This window comes from Corvus moneduloides, chromosome 6 (genome assembly GCF_009650955.1).
Source record: "Corvus moneduloides isolate bCorMon1 chromosome 6, bCorMon1.pri, whole genome shotgun sequence".
In the NCBI taxonomy this organism is placed as follows: domain Eukaryota; kingdom Metazoa; phylum Chordata; class Aves; order Passeriformes; family Corvidae; genus Corvus; species Corvus moneduloides.
This window is the reverse complement of record NC_045481.1, coordinates 42,642,245-42,662,132: the sequence shown is the minus strand read 5'-3', so window position 1 is coordinate 42,662,132 and position 19,888 is coordinate 42,642,245. Positions and strand designations below refer to the sequence as shown.

At 36.3% G+C, this 19,888-nt stretch overlaps 1 protein-coding gene across 13 annotated transcripts in view; it reads right to left on the bottom strand.

Moving 5' to 3' along the window:
• Positions 1 to 221: 221 nt before the first annotated feature.
• Positions 222 to 19,888, bottom strand: part of LRRC4C (leucine rich repeat containing 4C) — a 506,992-nt gene continuing 487,325 nt past the window's right edge. For 10 of the 13 annotated variants that reach the window (XM_032111689.1, XM_032111679.1, XM_032111690.1 and 7 more), the window contains one exon: positions 222 to 14,789. In XM_032111689.1, the coding sequence (XP_031967580.1) occupies positions 12,831 to 14,747 (1,917 nt within the window). In that variant the 5' untranslated portion in view covers positions 14,748 to 14,789 and the 3' untranslated portion in view covers positions 222 to 12,830. Of the gene's footprint in view, positions 14,790 to 15,854; positions 15,919 to 19,888 lie in introns of all 13 variants that reach the window. The other 3 variants (XM_032111687.1, XM_032111688.1, XM_032111692.1) reach the window with 1 other exon arrangement.

Here is a 19,888-nt window from a genome sequence, read left to right as displayed (position 1 = left end):
AAAAAAAAGTATTTTTAACCATACATCACATTTCTCCTAAATTAGGAGGCGAAACACCGATGCAAATATTTTGTTAATGACTTTTGATCTGTTCCAAAATTATTTTTCTTCTATGACATTGCCCAGAAATTTTTATACTTTGCCTTGGGAAAATAACTTTAGAGCCAGAAAAACTTGTGGCACCTTGGAGAACATCACTATCCCCCAGATTTTTCTCTGGGTTAAACTTTTTGGTTTATTTTTGGGGTTTTTTTGTTTGGGTTTTTTTTTTTTTTTTTTTTTTTTTAGTGAAATAAGGAGCTAGAGAATATAACTTCCCCTTCCCCTGCTCCTGGAAATGAACAATATTAGAAGACAATAAGTCAAATTTCCCCCTCATAACCATGTTAGATTTTTATCATATGCTGGTCTGAGAGAATAAAACATTTATTGTTTTCATGCACAAGTTTGCCTCATTATATCTTCTTGATATTAGAACAATTTGCTAATAGTAGCAATGGGACAAGGTCAATCATCAGGTAAAGAAATACACTGAAAATGTTTAACCTATGCTGGTTATGCAAGGTTTACTCAGTGACTCTACTGTTGATAATTATTTATTATTAAATTAGGCTTTAAAAATATTTTAAATAAAAATACTGTTCATAATCATTCATACTCTTCAGTGTTTATACTGCTCTTTTATACTTAGCCATTCTATTTTGGAAAAAAAGAAAATATAGGGTTTCTTTTTAGCTTTGCTCTTCAGGTTTCATAAACTGGAGGAATGGAGCAGTGTTTGAGTTCCTGACATTGGAAAAAGAATTCACCTTTGCCTTTGAATTCTGGAGCTAGAAAATATTTGTTTTGCTTCTGAATCTTTATAAATTAAAAGAACAGCACTGAATTTTAAAAATAATCATTCTACATCTTTCTGTTGATATGCAATATGTTACTATTATCTGGTAAGGAATCAGGTTGCTTAAATAAATTTGTTATAGAAATGTGTTCAAACCTGATTAAAGGAGTTGAACACCAGGCATTCAAAGAATTATGTTCAGCCTTGAAAAGTAAAATAGAATAATAAATAAACAATAAAACCATCTTTGTGGTGACATAATTTATCAATGTTGAGAGCATGAAGATTTAGTGTCAAGAATAAAGACACAAGCTTGTCCTTCTAAGTATTGATCCTTCTAACTAGTTCTTAGAAAAAATGTTAATGTTAATGCAACAATAATCACACACTGTAGGACACTTATATAACATATACTACAGCCCAGAAGGACGTACAGCATTCACACAGTGAGAGGGAAAAGAAGAAAGATAACTTTCTACCTGTGACACACTGTGAGTTAACCAATCTTTGCTCCAGATTGCTCTAATATCTATTACAAAATATATATCATGTTTCACGAATGGGAACCAGAGGCAGCCAGAAGAACATAACAAGGCCACTCCCCACACTGAGCTTAAAGATCTTAAAAAATTATTTTAAATACAAAAGCCAGAGTATGTATTTAAAAATATTCATATAAACTAAAATAATTTGTTTTCTAAACAGATAAAAGGAAACAGAATTGGTAGTAGAATTATTTATAAATCAATATTCTTCTCCTTGCTCACTGTGCCCTTCACTCAACTCACTGCTAGCTGCAAACTCTGCGACACCTCTAAGCTCCTAGCAAATCTGGTTTTCCATCACAGAAGGGCACAGCTCAGCCCAACATCCCTGCAGGGGCTCAGCAGGCTTGTTTCTCTTCCCATCCACGGCATGCAAATCCCTCCCCTCACCAGGTGTACCCAAATATGTCCTGGGGAAAAGCCCTGGCAGAGGAACTCCTCCAAACCCCAGGCGTACAGCGCACTCACTTCACATTGGGAGGAAACAACACACACTTTATCCAACTCCCTCTAACAGCTGAGGAGGAGGGAAATTGGGAATAAGTATTTGTAAACTGCATGAAAGACTTCTATGGAAAGGTTTAGTGAAGCAGTAAATGACAGCAATTCTTCCTTACCCTGTCAGCATGAATATCCACTCTGTTTACAGCACAGTTAAGTTCTAGTTTAATGTGTTGTTTCCTTTCCATAAAGGCTTTCTGCCATTTAGTTGAATCAATCTTCCTGAAGATGGAACACTTCATAGTCCATATTTAAGATAAGATTGAAACAGATAAGGCTGAATGTACTCTTAAAGGGCAAAAGATACCCATGACGATCTGCAAAAGCTTACTTACTCAAGAGAAACCTTGTTCTGTGAGCAAGAGGGAAGATAATTCCTACAACTTTTCCCGAATGAAGTACATCCCCCCAGCTCTGTGTCTCTTCTCATTGTTTCATGCGTCTGTGCCTGTACCTTTCTTTCATCCCTTCACTTCCTTCCTAGAGGATGGAATTGCTGACTGCTTTGCCCTTTCTCTCAAAGATAATGTTTGAGAGAGCTACAAGAGAAACAAGGGTGTTGAATTATTTGGTCACATCTCACTCCATATGAATGTACTGTCACTGCCTTTGGCAGTGCTGTCACAGGTGCACAACAGGCACAAAAGATGCCATATCCATTAAATAATACCATCAAATTGTGTATTAGTTTTACTTGGAGACAGTGACTCATTGACTCTTCTATTTGAAATTCCCAGAGAGAAGCATTGAATGCTTGGGAAACACAAAAGAAAAGAAAAATAGTCCAACCTCAGCAAAAAGAGCAACAGCAGTAATGAACCAACATTCACACTGCTTTTCGTGTCTGTTTCCCAACACATTTTGCAAATGGGGAAACTGCTACAAAAAGTGAAATGAATAGTTTTTACGTGTTGGTTACAAAGACTACTGGCAAAACTAGAATTACTACAGAAAGAGATATCCACTTCTCTCACTTTCAGATACATACACGTGAGTACCCTTTTCCACTGTTTATACATAAGGAACCATACTGTCCTGCAATAGAGCAGACCCTACAGACTCACTGCTCTGTATCCATGGGGTCAACTCTTACCTCAGGGATAGAGAGGTCTGTCCACACCAGAACTTTTGCCTTTGGTGAAAGCCTCTTTGTCTCACTTTCCTCCTCTGCCACAGATGCCAGTGAGCAGCTTAACTACTCAAAGAGAAGTGCACTGCATCTCCACTGCATCTGCATTGCTTTCCAGAGCAGACCTTCTGAAAAGCATCAAAAGTGGATTCATGTGCATATATATATATGTGTGGGTGGGTGGGTGTCTACAGTAGAGGAAATAATGGATATTTGTTTCTAATCTTTTGTATCTTGACTGATCTATTTCTTGTAGTATTTTTTTTTTTCATGGGCACTTTACTCAAATATTGTCCCTGCCTATGGCAGGAGGTTTGGAACTAGATGATCAATAGATCTAGATGATCTATAAGTTCCCTTCCAACCCAAGCCATTCTGGGATTCTATGATTATCTGGATGCACATATGTTCTTGAAGTAAAATCACCAACTTCTTTCTTCTTGCCATTACTTGTGCTATTCCTTGGAAACACCCTGAGAAATGAAATGGAATAAAAATAATTAATCGTGTCAATTAGGATTGCAGAGAAACAAGATTATTGGAAGTTTCCATAAGGGATGGAGAGAGAGCAGCTTGTATCTGAACAACAGACATAGAGTGATGACACTTCTAATGTTGTATAACTTACCCTGCAAAGACAGGCTCTTAGCTATCAAACACTTTGCAGCTGCACTAAGATAGAGCACTTGATGGAAACTTAAATGAAGATATAGAAATTTAACCCAAGGCCAAACTCAGAAGCAAGAGGTATCAATACTTATTACCTCATGATGAACATACTGCAGCTTATTAACAATGTGTCTGGTATGTGTCTGATAGAGTTTATATCTCAGAGAAAATGTCCAGACAGAGAACTGCATTTGTCACAGAAGACTGGTTGGAAGAGATGAACACTTCTCATGTGCTTCTCGTATACCCTTAAAATCAAAGCTGCAACACTGTCACAGCAAAGCAATGTGAAAGACGTGGTTCTCAGCCCATCAATTCTCTGAGGACTTAATTAACATTTTAAAAGAACAAAATAATTTCCCCAACTGAACCAATACAGCAACACATGTCAGATCACAACTTTAAAATTAAACTAAAGCAACAGACCACTACCAGTGGGTTAAATGTGATGAATTTGCACAAAATTCTGGCATCATTCCTAGCAATGTGCTTCCATAGTTGTGCTATCGATACTTAAAAGGCATTTAAAAAAAGACCTATAATTATCTGTGATCAGCACAAGGAAAAATCCATTTAGAAATAGGGTGATCCATTTCTTCAGTGATGTCGACTAAATGACAAGTGTTGCGGCCCCTCCACCAACCACACATGAAATATGGTTTCAGAAATCTAAACTTGCAATAGCTTTCTGATATTTTAAATAAATAAAAAACAGAAATCAAAAAAAAGACCAAAAAGCAAACCAAAACAAAGAAGAACCAGCTTTTTTTTCACTCAGGTTTTAAAGCATACTTTAGAGGAGACAGAATATTTTTTTTCTCTTCAGCGGTAACATCTTCCTGCGTTAAGATATGCGCAAGAGCTTGATTGCCTCACTCCAGTCGGGCTGTTCTGCTGACATTCTGCAGCCAAACCACAATTGCCACAGAAACCTGGAAAGTTTGAATTTACCATGTTTTGCTCCTAAGCCCTGAAGCAAGTGCTGGGCAGTCATACTGTTCTGCACTTCCATTTACTATCAACACTTGGAGTTGTGTGGAGGAAAAATTCCTGGTGACTGTAGAGACTGACTCTAAATTAGAGACAAAGAGTGATATAAGCAAATAATGGTGTGAGGGTTCTGAATGAGACCAGATACTACCAGGAAGTCTGGGATGCAACACAGTATCCTACAACCCTGCATCATGGAGAAAATATATAATTAAAAAGACTCAGTTTTTAATTAAAAAAAATATGTTGAGTGAAAACTGAATGTACAGAAAACGGTTGAAATTGTAAATAGAGACAAAGGAAAAGGCTCCTAATCTGAAACATAATAAAATCCATTGAATATTCATTTGACTAGTGAAGGAAAACAGCATATTCAAAACCTAAAGAATCATGAAAAAAATTATAAGAAAGACTTATTTGCACTTCCTACCCTTTTGTGCCAGCAAATTAGGATGAAATTAAGAAAATTTTGCATGAAAATAATGATATCTTGCACCTTCCCAAATTTCATCATAGAGATAATTTTTCTATCTTATAATTTCATCCTCTTATTTTGCAAATGCAAGAAAAAGCAATTTAAACAAAACAAAACCAAAAAAGCATGTTACAAAATTACCATGTGTTTCACAATGCATCTTTCCTTTTATTCCCCAAAATTATAACACCATTTTTATTAGACAGTCTAAAATGCTATCCCCCACTTGAGGAGATAAAGGGGAAAAAACCTACAAAAAGGCCTCTTCTTAGTTCCTAATGAAAAATATTGTATCACTAAAAATAACTTCAAAGGATAAAAATGGAAGGTTCTACTAAATGAATTATTTCATCACTGCCATCTTTGTCCATTCTATGCATTCTAGTCCTTCTTTCAGGTTGATTTTTAGAAATCCAATTTTTAAATCAGCAGAAGTTAATGTTAAAATGATACATGGAGAAATTCCCAATTGGATTCTTTCAGAATGCAAATTTCTACTTTTTCTTTTGGGAAACAATTTTCTACTTTTAAAGTATGAACAGTTTATTTTTCAGAATTCCAACTTAAATATTTTGCTACAGTAATCTCTTAGTGTCCTAGCAGAACATCATAACAAGCGAAATAGTTCCCTGTGGCTTTTTTGACCCATACAAGTTTAAGGAATGTTGCTTTTATTACTTTTAAAATAATCCCTCAAAGAGTTTCCAACGTGATTTATTTAAAATGAATTCATCAATGGGTTCGCCTATGGTCCAGCTATACCAGGAAACACAAAGCACAAAATGAGAAGGAAATAATAGCTTCACAATTTTTTTTCAACTTCCTTCATCTTTTCAATATATTTTTTCTCCTCCTGTAATGTTTGTTTTCTCAGGACTCTTCCCTCACCATTACCACTGCATTTTATTCTTCATTGCCTGGTTCAGCCCTTTATTATTTTATTGTTGTGTTAGGTGGACAAAAGCTTTTTTTGCAGTACAGAATTGATTGCTTCCCCACAGGAGCGTCAGAAATCAGCAGGGAGGTGAAAAAATAAACAACCAGAGCCAGTGTTTCTCCAGATAGAAACAGGAGGGAACAATATTTCCAACAATAATTACTCATGTCCATCTTGATGGAAACACTGCTGACATAGGAAATAGAATTTATTTAAAAAATAAAAATAGGAGAACAGAACAATCTCTGTCAAGGAAGTTTTAGCAAAAGCCATGGAAGTTGTCAATTTCTCTGTTTTATTCAGTCTGTTAAGGTCATGATGACTGTTTGTTTAGGCATTTACTTTCTAGGAATTTTAGAGCATTGTTATTTACTCTTTTTTTTTTTTAAAGTAGTTTTATACAATTTGTAATCCTTTTATAGTCTTAATATTCAAAGACCTTGATATTTTTCCCCAAGTCTTTATAATTTGATCAAATTATTGATTTTGACCTTTTTTCATCACAAAGAAAGGTATATTATATTCCAAAAGAGAAAAGAAGACATGAAAAGACCCTTTCAATGTGGAAGACAGTTAATTAACACATAGCACGTGATCAACAACCTCAATCTTATATACGATGTTCCAAACATATACATTATTCATGGCACTACTTTGCTTTATCGAATAGGAATGAGCTTAGGAGTTAGTGAACTTAAAACACCAAGTACTGCAGAGGCTCTGCTCGGAACACAACACTGACCTTTGTCTCACTGACCACTGGAATTCGCTGCCAGCACAGGCTGCACGGGGGGGTGCCCCAGGAAGGCAGCTTCAGAAAATGATAACTGGACAGCCAAACTGAAGTGGCAAGCCCAGGAGGACAAGGAAAAGGAAAACCTGATTTATACCACATGGGTACTGCCAAAAACAGAACTCAGCTTTCCACCTCCTTTTTTAGACAACTAACTGTCCTTTTAGGAATTAAATGAGCAAATTGAATCAAATTGAATTACATCTTACGGAATTAAATTAGTTATAGGGATTGGATTAATTCTGTGGTCCACTAACTCCAGTTCTGTTTTACTAGATTCTCTCTTGGCTCATTTATTCTCTTTTCTTTCTTTTTTGTACATTTCTTCCTTTATTCCTTTAATCTCACCTGTAGAATCACTTTTTAAATTATATACAGACCCATCTGCATGGAGATCATGTCAAGATAGTTTATCTTTTTTAATTTTTTTTTTTTTTTTTTGTAATTTAGTTGCACTGAACTGAACTACTGTGAAAGGAACAGAAGTACTTTTTCAATTCAACAGAGTTCAAAATTTTTTACAAAAATAAAATACAATTTCAGTTTATATTTTAAATTTGATGAAAATATAACCCATGCAAAGACTTCTCCAAATGAGGATGTTAATCACATATTGCTGTAGCAGCAGAGAATAGAAGAAATTAAGGAATCTCTCACTGCACAAGTCATTTCAAGTAGATTGAAAAAAGCCTCAGAGAGTACCAGACATGCACCTCCAATAAGTGAAGTTTGGATGACTTAAGAGAATCTCCTTGCATACTCTGTGTGGGAAATAGTTACAGAGCTGAAAGCCCAGATTATATAATACATGTACCGCAAAATACAAGAAGAAAACAGAAAACTATGGATAAGACAGTTAGAATCCTTGCAGAAGCTGCATGATACACAAAAAAAGTAACTAATTTTTGAGCAAATTGTGCTGTTAGAAAATATATAAAGATTATCTGGGATATATAACTCCCACTTCTTGCTTTAAATGTTACATCTTACTGTTCCTTTGAAGTCCAATAATACTCTAATTTATTCTGGCTCAGGTTTTTTTCTGCTAAGAATTTCTATCTTAACATAAGATTTGCTTTTCAAAGTTCTCAAAAATAATATATTATTTGTCTTTTTTATCTTACAAAAGATGACCATAAAATCATCTGATGATGTAATCATTTCAGTGTCGCCCCCTCATTCTTAAATTTTATACCTCATTGGAGTTACACTACATGAAATATTTGTCTCTTATGAAAGTCAGTCAGAGTTCACTGATTTAGCCCTTTGGAGAGCAACTCTGATTAACAGACAATCTGGATGTACATTTTAAACATGAGAGCAAGGAGTAAAACCAAGACAAACTAAACTAAATATTTTGTTACATATTTCTCACCGAAGAAAATCATGATATATTCTTATTGAAATAAATAGCATGTAGCTATTAAAGTACAGGTGTCGTTTGTCTCAATAGAGTTAATACTGAAAAAACTATCCTAGAGTCAATGAAACCAGCACTCGTATTTTTTCAAAGCATGACTTTGCCATTTGTGTAAAACTTATACCGTAAATCTGTGATTTTTTTTAGTCTTCAAGTTTTCCATTGTTTAGCATACATTAAGCCTTACAACCTACTTGTGATTAAATGTGATGAACAACAAAATTTCCTCATTTCTTATAGTATACTGCACATCTGGACCTGAGCTATTAGCTATTATGCTGATTATGCTAATTATTTCTGCATCTATGCTCTTAAGTGGGAAGCAGTCAATGAAGTTATTCCCAACCCAATACTCTTCTGCCCTGCTGTGCTCTTCCAGACCCAAACGAGACACACCCACAGTGTTTTCATGGGGCACTATCATGAGTGAGGTTGCAGGCCAACAGGAATAATAGATTTACCTGGTAGGTTTCCTAGAATCTCCCCAAGCCCATCTCCTGCTCATGAACCTGTGCTGTGTCAGTAGGGGTGGCTTCATGTGTTATTTATAATACTAATATATAACATCACCTCTGTAATAAAATATCCACCACCACCTTCAGTGGTGTTAACTGCAGATCAAATTTTAGAAATGAGATTTTTCTTGGCAACACCTGCACAAATGAGAAAAAGAGAAATTAAATGGTTCTACTAAGAAAAATTAAATAGTTCTACTAAGAAAAACAGAAACCCAGGCACCAAAATCTAACAGCTTTTATTACATCTAGAAGATAAGGATAAATTCTTTCTTCATTTACTTCTCTTGTTATGAAATTGCATGGTAGCTCCTAACATTTCTTAGACCTTCACCTCCTGGACTTAAAAAAAAAAAACAGTGAGAATTTCAAAAATTATGTACTTAGCTCAGATAAAAAATGGGGTATAACCTTTAGAGAGGGGTGAAAAAGTTGAAGAGATCGTCTGTGCTCCTCGTTGAAAAGATACACTAATGGTCATATCTGACATATAAAAGTTTGTAATAGCTGTTATGAAACATTTTCATAAGACTATGAAGCTGGTATAACAAGGTACAATATTAATTTACTTGTCTTTTCTCTAATTCTGGGATCAACCTGTGATCATTGGGGACAGGGAATCTTGCAATGATTAAATATAATTTTTAATGTGTTAGAATATTTTAGCAAAAAATACAATTAATCTATTACTTTTCATACATTTAGCCCTTTTTGAAGGAAAATAAAATGTCCATCTTCTATGATGAATTGAATGGAACTCACTTGCTTTGCTTTTCCCATTATTTCTGCATATGGCAAGATTCACAAGACTTGATGAAAATTCCAGAAAGAAAATGCTTTGCAGTTTCTATTTGTACAGGACAGCAGATAAACATCTTCAAACTCCATCAAATGAAATGAAGAATCATTCATCACTTCTCATGAGCCCACTAGAAAGCGATGGATCATAATCAAGAACACAATTTTTTTTGCACAATTTTTTTACGTCACAAACAATGTGGTCACCTGCAAGAGAAATTTCATTAGAACTTTCTGTCACCACATTCTGTCATACAGGAGATACAAGTTTCTTTCTTAACACTGTTGTCTCTGGAGCAGTAACAGGAGCCATTGGCATGTGATTTGAGCATCAAAACAAGAAAGCACAACACTCCTTCCACTTTATTACAGAGCTCAGTTCATAATTTAAACTGTGATCTTCTCCAACTCTAGTATTTAACTAACCTGCAAAAGTACTGAGTGCTTTGTAGAAGTAAGAACGAATCAGAAATAATATCTGTGGTTTCAAGAAAGATAGGGAACATGATGGGGAAATCATAACTAATATGGTTGACATGTAACACATATATACTTACCCAACCAAACACACCCAAATCCTTTTCCTTTATGCTTATTATGAGAAAGCAGGAATATCTGCTTTTTTGATCAGCCAATACAACTGGATTAACACTCAATAAGAATGAATATATTGTTTAAAACAGTCACTGATAATATTTTTTATTACTGTAAAGATCAAAGATTGTCAATGATCCAGTGTTGCACTTGACAACAACTATACCTGTTTTCTTATGGGCCTCCTCCTAACCTACTTTAGGGGTTAGTAAAAAACTGAATGTTTATAAAACCATGTTGACCATAACTGCTTTCACAAGTATTGGTTAGAGTAGCCATAATTTGTTAACATAAACCCATTAATTACAGATGGCAAATAGTCCAGATTTAGGTTTCCTGAAAGGATTTTTTTTCAATTTTCAGATGAGCATTGGCCACGGACAGAATGTTACTAGCTAGATGGGCAAAGACCTCATAGGAATGTGTAACTGCAGTAGTTTTCTACAGAATCTATCACAATGCTTAAAAAAAATCATGATGAAACACTCTATTGCTCTTTGAAGAAATAGGCAAACCCAGGAGTCACAGCTGCAATATTTTACATTCAGGTCCATCTTTGCCCTCTATTAAAATTCCCTTTGAGTAGATATTATTTTTCATGTAGCACATCAAAGGATAATGCCTTGCCAAATGTTTCTTAGAGATTGCTATAGAACTTTGGGTTTCATTCTGTATTAGACTTATCAGACTCCTTGCAGGGTGTGATTCATTGTCACCTATCTCCACTGTGTCCTCTTTAAATCAGGCCTTCATACTACAATATTCACTTGCAACCTTGAAAACTGTGCATCCAACAGGAGATGTTTACCCCCTCAACCAATTGGAATTCCATCAAACTTACAGAATAGAAGTATATTTTTCAGTGGGGTCTTCATCCTACATGCTGTTGCATACTAGAAAGCTCCAAAGAGATTTTGGTAAGAATATTAGTCACCTGGCACAAGACCCTAAAAACTCTAAATAAGGGTGGTTAAAAAAGAAAATAGGTGAAAAGACATTCAGGAATTATATATATTTTTTCCCTAATTTAAATCATCTTAAAATGCTTTTATTCAGCTGCCAATGCATAAAGAAGTTTAATTTGGCAGAACTTTTACTTGGAAGAACACAGTGTCCTGAAGCAGGTTTTCTTATGGAAAGCCTTCCTTTTAGCTTTCAGCATGCACAGTATACATCAGTCCTATACCAATAAGCTAAATCCAGAGAATGTATATGAACAGAAAGGCAAAAGGTGTGCATTTCCCATTGGTAAATGAGTCTGAGTTTAAATCAATGTAAACAGGGTACTCTACAGGGAATCTAATTGTCATGCAAATTACAGTAACTTATAATAGCCTCTGATTTGTCTGACTTTGTTCTTTCTATTTTTTAAACCAAAATCCTCAGACTTCTTCCTGTGATTTACTCCACGAACAGCATTTTGATTTGATTTTGCACATAGGGATACAGCTCTTATTACACGTATTATAGACAGCTAAACTTCTTTCATATTTGTGCCTAGAAGTCCCGGGACTGAACTGGAAAGCACTAGCTTTGATATAAAGGTGAATTTTCTTATTGACAATTACAAATAATAAAAAAACCAGAACAAAGTTTTCAGCTTTGTCTAATAAATTCAATGATAACAGAAGTGCCTTACAAAACTTTTCTGGCATTGTGAAAAGCATCTTGTGATATAACAGCTATAATTGCAAACACCGTTAGAAGGAATGATCTTAATCCTGCATTAGAAATCAAACACCCTTGTTTGCCTGTATGTTGTTCTCATAAACTAAAATAAAAACTGTGCTATTCTTCAGTAATGATCCAAAATGGTTTAATTATTCTCTTTAAAGTGATTGTGTTTTGGACCATCAGAGCAGATTATCATAGGAATTTTAACAAACTTTTGATGTTTAAAGCCACATTAAGAATGAGCTATATCCGAGTACAGAAAAAAACCAATATTTTATTTATAATCTTAGTTTAGTGTTTGAACTACAAATTCTGGTTCTAGAATTGCTTAAAAGATCATGGGTTTTATAGGCTTTCAGAAGTAAATTAATTTTTTGGCTGTTTTTTTTTTTTTACTTTTTTTTCCATTTTTTTCCACAGAATGGTGCTTTCGGTAAATACAAAGCAAATCATTACATGGAGAAAAAAAAGGTTTACTTGTTTGTTTTTCTCACTTGCAAAGTTACTGTTATTATTCCATTCTCTGTTGAATGATTTCAAAAAGAGCATGAGAAAACAAAAGAAAAAAGAGAAAGTGACAAAATAGACCGAATCTCACCACTAGAATTCACCATAAAAATTCCCAAAGTGTAACAGAATTCTTACAAAATTTCCTAGATCAGTTCTTTTAGGGAATCAAGATCTCCTATGAAAAATATGGCAAATGGGAGTCAGGGTAGGTTGGGCAGGAAAACGGGAACGAGGAGGGTAAATAACTGCAGCAAAAACAGGTTCTGAGGAATACACATAATTTTGTCTGCTTTAGATCACAATAGAATTTTTAATAAATAAATTTCTTTTTCTTTGTAAAGACACTTTTGAAACAGTAGATTTAGCCCAGTCATTTGTGTCATTTGTTTTATAAACCATCTTTTGTTGTCCCCCCACCCCACCCCTTAATGTCATAAATGTTTTAGATTTGAGTCTCTTGAACATTGTCTTTCGAGTTCATTCGGATCAATAACGGTTCATGCACTGAACTGTGTATTGAATTTATTGTGTTAACTGTTGTTGTGTGGTTGAAAGGAGATTTATAAGAGTTATAGTGATTTAGGTGCTCATGCTCTATTGCTGGCATGGGCAAATGACTCTCTATGGGTGTGTCACCTGTAAGCTCATCATCCACATTAATGATCTCTACAGTCCGTGTTGGAGCATGATGGTTCTGCCGATGATGCTGTTTCCTCATTTTGTAGAAAATTACCAGCATCACAGCAGCCATGAGAGTGATAGCCACAAAACAACCAATTATGATTTTGGTAGTCTTCATAACCTCATCTATTCCCGGGATCCCGTTGTTTGCGTCCGTCACAGGAATGGTGAATGTTTTTTCTGTTGATCTTGTGCTCTGTGGAGTGAGTGAGGTTGTCATGTTAATGGTTTCCCAGTTGGTAACTGGTGTGGGCCCAACCTGCTCTGTGGTCTGTGCCTCATCCTGAGAAGGTTCCACAGTCTCTACTGTGACGGTTGAAAAGTACGTGTAACCAGGGTTATCCAGGGCAGTCACATTCAGCGTGGCAGAAGCTGTGGTATTCCCAACAGAGTTACTCACCATGCATGTGTACAAACCCGTGTCTTGCACAGTTACCTTTGTAAAATTTAATGTGCCATCGCTGAGCACAGCAATCCGAACTCTGTATGCCCCATGCGTCATTACAGATCCATTTGGAGTAATCCAAGATACAGAGGTCAGGGAGGTTGATGCTCGGCATTTCATCTCTGCAGCCATGCCTTCCGTGACATTGAGGTCTGCTGGAGGCTCCACTATGACTGGAGCATAACATGTGAAGTAATTCAGGTCCAGCTCACCAATGTACCTTCCTTTTAAACTGGGAGGTGTGTGGCAACGGGCACAGCATGCAGTATTGGAGGGTGCCTTGTCTTTAATCCACCAGCTGAGCCAAAGGATATCACAGTTGCAGTTCCAAGGATTGTGATGCAAGTGAATCCTTTCTAGGCGGAGTGGTGTGAACAGGTCATGAGGCAGTAGTGTTAAATTGTTGTGTGCCAGGTTGATCTCTACAAGTGACTGAAGGTTATCAAAAGCATTCCTTTCTATCACTTGAATCTGGGACTGTATCATCCACAATTTCTGAAGATGCATTAACCCTTGGAAAGAACCTGGCCGGATGGCAGTCAGGTGATTCCCAGAAAGATCTAACTCATCCAGTTTTACAAGTGGAGTAAGGTTAGGAATCTCTCGAAGATTGCACATGGCAAGGTTCAAATACCTCAAGTTGGACAGACCTTCAAAGGCACCTTCTGAGATGTATGAAAGCCTTTTCAATTCCCCCAAATCCAACCTCCGGAGAGAAGGGATTCTGTTAAAAGCATAAGAAGGGATGCTCTCAATGGGGTTGTTTCTCAACCACAGTTCCTTCAGTTTTGACAGGTATACAAAAGCTCCATTTGGGATAGTGGTCAGACGATTGTCAAAGAGTTCCAAAGTGTTGAGATTGGCCAGACCATTGAAAGCCCCTATTTCAATTGTTCTGATGTGATTCCTACTGAGCTGCAGGATTTCTAGGTGCCTCAGATGCTTGAAGCTATTAACTTTAATGATTTGGATCTGGTTCTCATGGAGATTGAGTAGCCGGGTGTTGGTGGAGATGCCGTCTGGCACGTCTCTCAGATTTTTCCGTACACAAATCACTTTACTGAACTGGTTGCTGCAGGAGCAGACAGAAGGGCAAGTTTGAGCCCTCACTAGACCAGCCACCACAAGAAGCTGAAGAGCCAACAGCACCACAAGCAGGGGGTCAAATAGGGCCCTGTTAAACCTAGGACCTATCATTATCTGCTGTGGATGTAAGGTCATCTTGTTCAACATTCATAATTTATTTGGTGTTGGTCCTTCTGGAGTTTGAATCGTCTGAAAGAAAGGAAGAAGGGAGAAGGAGAACATTAAATAAATCTCAAATAAAAGGCTTCTCAAGGCCTTTCAGTCAGCTCTACCAATTTCTTGAAATTTGATGGTGAGAATAGCTACAGGATTTCTAATATTATTTTTCTGTACAGATATGTATATCGGCTGCAACTGGCAGTGAGATAAGAAATAACAAGACATTAACTCTTCCTGAACATTCCAATGTATAATGCACATAGGTGGATGGCAGATAAGAAGTTCAACCACAGTGAATACCTAAAGGAAATATTGTAACTCAAGGGAGAGGTAGAAGAAATGACAAGCGTCTCAAAAGGCAAAAGTTAGTAACATAGGAATCTACTAAGATAGGATATCGAAGTATTCAAGGCATTAACCTTTTTTATACATTGCAAGACAAGACAACAGATAACATGAAAAGTGAGTGGAAACTCCTGTCTGATGTGGGTAAAAATCTTTGTCTATACAAACAGGATTCCTGAATCAGCATTAAACTAGAAGTAAGTCTCTAATACTGAATGTCATGCAGATGACAGTGCAAGATCTTGCCTATAAGAATTAAAAAAAAAAAAAAAAGAAAAGCATGCAGAGCATCAACCAATTTAATGATATTTCCTCTTCAATTCTTTTGTTTGGCACCAGCATCAGAGAAATACTCATTAGCATATGTGTATGAACACAGAAATAAGAATAGCCATTTAAGTGCTGAAAAATATCCCCGTAGCTTCAGGGTTGGCAGTTTCACCAGCACCTTGAAAAAAACCTCAAAAAATTCTTACTGCAAGGGGAAAAAAGACCTTTACACTACAAATAATCATTACCATTTTAAGAACTTCAGTACTGATTCATTTGTGGCAGTTTTTATAGTCCCCAGCCTTTGGTTCATTTTCAATCTGCTGCTCAGTTCAAGATTCCTCTGTTGCTGAGATTATTGAAATTTCTTATAAATCAGCCAAAAGTGAAATCTTAGAAATTACAGCAAGCTTTAAGCACATTTATAACCTAGAGCACCCAGATGGATAGTACATATATATATTCAGTAAAACAAAATACCATAAGGCAACGGTTTTCCACTCCAGGTTCCAAATGGATTCATTTTGTGCAGAAAAAGATCTTTCTTAAAAAAAAAAAAAAAAACAGGAAAAATATATTAACTTCCATCTCACAACAATTCATTTAATGAAAGACTTTTTTTCTAATTATATATTCAGACAATGTGTTTTTGAGAATTCATTCCTGCATTTTTAAAAAACCTGCTATAAGGGTTCCGAGCTAGCAAGTGTTCTCATCTCACTTTTAATAATTTACTCCAGAGAAAGCCAATATAATGGTTAAAAAACTGTGAAGGGAACTAGAAAGTCTGGGCTGTATCTGTATGTTTGATCTCTCTGCATATTTATAAAACATCATTCTTGTTATGAAAGATTCATGAAACTAATATGTTTTGCAACCTTGAGCAAGTCACTCAGCTTTTCTCTCTGCAGCTTACACTTCTGTCCCATGTCTCTGGAGAACCCTGTGGCTGTAGTGTTAGACGTTACTGTTCCCACCCCTCCATCCCTTCCCTCTGCCAAAAACTGTACTCCGGAATATCAGCTTCATGGATTTAGGATAATGTACTAGACTAGATGAAGGGTAGCTGCTCTCCACACCTTCCTTTTTACTGCAGGCTGACAAGGTCACTTATCTCTTCAGATGTGCTGAATAGAATGTATGGAGAAACACTCTAATCACTAACATTCAAGTTTGCTTGTATCAAAAATCCAACTGTAGTAAAACTATCTTCAAAAAGCAGGTGAAAAGGCCATAGTTTCCAACTTTCTTAAACAGTTATGAAGAAAAATCTGCCATTGTGGTCAAAAGAATTATATTAGAGCCTAATATCAATTTTAGGGTCCTTAGTAAAGATCTGTCACCCATTAATTTTGCTGTTGAATAGTAATTAACCATCATCTGTGATAGTTAATGTGATTGTCTTAGCATTTTTATCACCTTTCTTTTTTTTTTTTTTTTTTTGGTGCTGTAATTTTTTTTTCCTTTCTCATTTTAAAAATTCTTCTAAATCTTATCCCCTAAGGACTTGGACTGAATAATGAATGCCATTAACAAGTAATAAAACAGACACAGAAACACATCAAACCAATTATTTTACCACTGCACTGGTGCAATGTTTTTGTCTTCACTGGAACTTGGATGAGAACTCAGCTTGCTATGTCTGCCTTCAGAGTTGCCAGTTATCCTTGTACAAGGCTGGTGTGGCACAGGCAGCATGTGGGGCTTGCAGAGATGCAGGAATCTTCTTCTCAGACCCATTCACTATTAAAGGCCATCTTTGGAGGATGCCATATGGTTTCTCTACCTTTCTTTTTGTGACTTTCTGCTCTCAGTCCTGTATCCTGGATACCCCGAAGGACCAGGAAAACTATGGCATTTGAAGAACAAAAAAGTGCAGAGAAATAAGAGAGGTCATGGGAGAGCAAGCACCCTCAACATCAGACAGTGTATGCACCAAGTCCCTTCAGCTGCTCTTTTCTAGCCTCCAGAAAGCTGATGATCCCAAGCCATGCTGCAAGCACTCCAAGGCACTTTCCTCCTGTTCCAAGTACTTGAACCTGATGGTATCTCCCACAATTTCCTTTACCTAGTTCTTTATGCAGCAAATCTTCCCTTTTTCATCACTACACATACACTCCATGGGGGAAAAAACTATAATTTTAATCGAATACAGTACATCGTTACAACAAATAAATTATCCAGTTATGAGACTGATCAGCAAATATTGTCTGATCCAAACCAAAATGTTTCCATTGTCTCAGTTGCAAAAAGATTTTTGAAAGAAATGCTTTTACCTTCTTAAAATAAATTCCCTATACTCTTCTTATTTTAGGTTATTGACTGAAACAATGAATCATTCACGTAGAACAGCTTTTTCCTTGTGCTGAAGGCCAAAATTGCCTGTGTCTGTTTCATTTACTGTTCTCCCTAGTCCTGAGCTAGGGATGTCTCAATCAAACATATGCTTCAGCACCACGACCTATCAACGACCTCCAGGGAAATCTGACACTGTCAGGTTTCTGTAAAATTCAAATCTGCGCATTCTTCAAATATAAGTTTGGTTACTGACCAATTGATAGCTTCTCTGAGTCTGTAAGTTTGAAGACAGGATCACCATTTTGTGATATGTGAATACAAAGTCCTAGATATGTTTTCATGTATATTTGTATGTTTGATCTTTCTGTGTCTAAGCCATCTCTTGCTTAATATTTAAGTACAGAATATCTATATTGCCATCCCTCTGCAACATTTTCTGGGAGACAGTGAGAGAAAATCTTAGCTTCTGCAGCCACCATTTAATTTAAATATTGAATTATTTATATTACTCAATTTTTTTCCCTCCTTTTTGGCAATACAGGAAGAAAAATGCCTTTTTTAGGACAAGACCATGGTAACTGTACTTGGTGCTGCTAAAGTACAGGGGAGCTGATGATCCGAAAAAATGACCATGACCAGCAGAAAATATACTAGGCAATACCTTGTTAGTCCTCACTTCCAACCAACGAGCTTTGCATGAGGCTGACATATGGCAGTAAGATTCCTAGTGGAAGGAAGAATGTAGTAAAAAGGTCCTCTCTATTATACTGGTGGTTTTCCAGAGCTCAGAGCTTAAATATTCAGGAAGTCTTAGTGCAGGTATTTCATATCAGGTTAATTTTAAATCATAAATATCTTGGAAACACCCTGGAAAGAAAACTAGCCAGCACAAAATCAAAGTGCAAAATTAATTCAAAGCCTCGAAGAATGTTATGGAAATATTTTAATGGGCTTTACATAAAGATCCAGGAGCTCTGTACTAGAGTAATTTGCTATTCAATACCTATTTATGCTAGACACACACGAAGGTTTAGCTTTACAAACCCGCACATGGAACACAGACCATCAACCAGCTTCTTTAGTCTTTGTTGACACCTCTTTGTCTTCTAAGTAATTTTTTTTCGTTTTTATAGTACAAAAATAGCAACTCTATGGTAAATTCAATAACACTAGTGCCCTCTGCTGTATAGACTAAAAATTTAGTTTAAAATGCTAAGAATTTCCTTACTGCACAGTCAGTTCCCCAGACACTACAATTATCAAATGTGTTTCCAAACATAACCTTAAGTCTCTCTGTGGCGCAGCTCTAATTGCTAAAGCATATATCATCTGTTATTTTACCACGGTAATGTATATTCCTTTTATGGCCATGGACACATTCCCAGACATATATGGAGAGTTGTTTGTTTTGTTTTCTATTTGCACGGAAATAAAAAATCTTTTTTTTTGAAGTTGACATTTGATACGCATGTTCCCCTCTCTATAGCTTATCTGACTCTTTGTTACTCCCGATGTACTACACATTTTCCTCTGAGCAAAAAACATTGCCCTCTTAAGATCCAGTGCGGAAGATGAAGCAAGGAATGACAGAGCTAATCTACCTCTGCAGCTATGCAGAGCACAGCTCTCCTTAGGGACAGCTTGAAGGATGCTGTAGTTACGCTACTGAAATGTAACTTTGCCAAATGTGTGCGCAGAGACGCCTTCCCTATGGGCATTGTAATAGTACCCCCAATTCGATTTTGTTTTTTTCTTTTTTTTGATAATTAGGTCTTGGGCCTGATGTGCTTTGTTCTCCCTTTGCTATACTACCAGGAGAAAGTGACTATGTTCACTCTGATTGCTGAAGGATTTTTCTGTAATGGGGGGCTTTGATTACAAAAGAGAATTTCCACACCATCTCCAAAGATCTGCCTAATGAGATATGGCAGGTGGCAAAGATATTTCCCCAAGCTCCAATGACCCTTAGCTGGATCACTGGCAGTTTTGTTGCTGTTGGCAGCTCAGACTTTGCTTTCTATCTTGTCTGTGGGTCTATGAATAACTGTCTCAGCAGCAGAGCTGTGCAGTGCAAAGGCCATGGCTTTATCCCAATATATAATTTAAGATACAGTATGATCTAGCACACTTTGGTTCGTGCTGTACAGCTGCCATGAAAAAAATTGGCATGTGTTGTTACATGTACTGCATTGAAAATATAGACAGAATTTATCAAG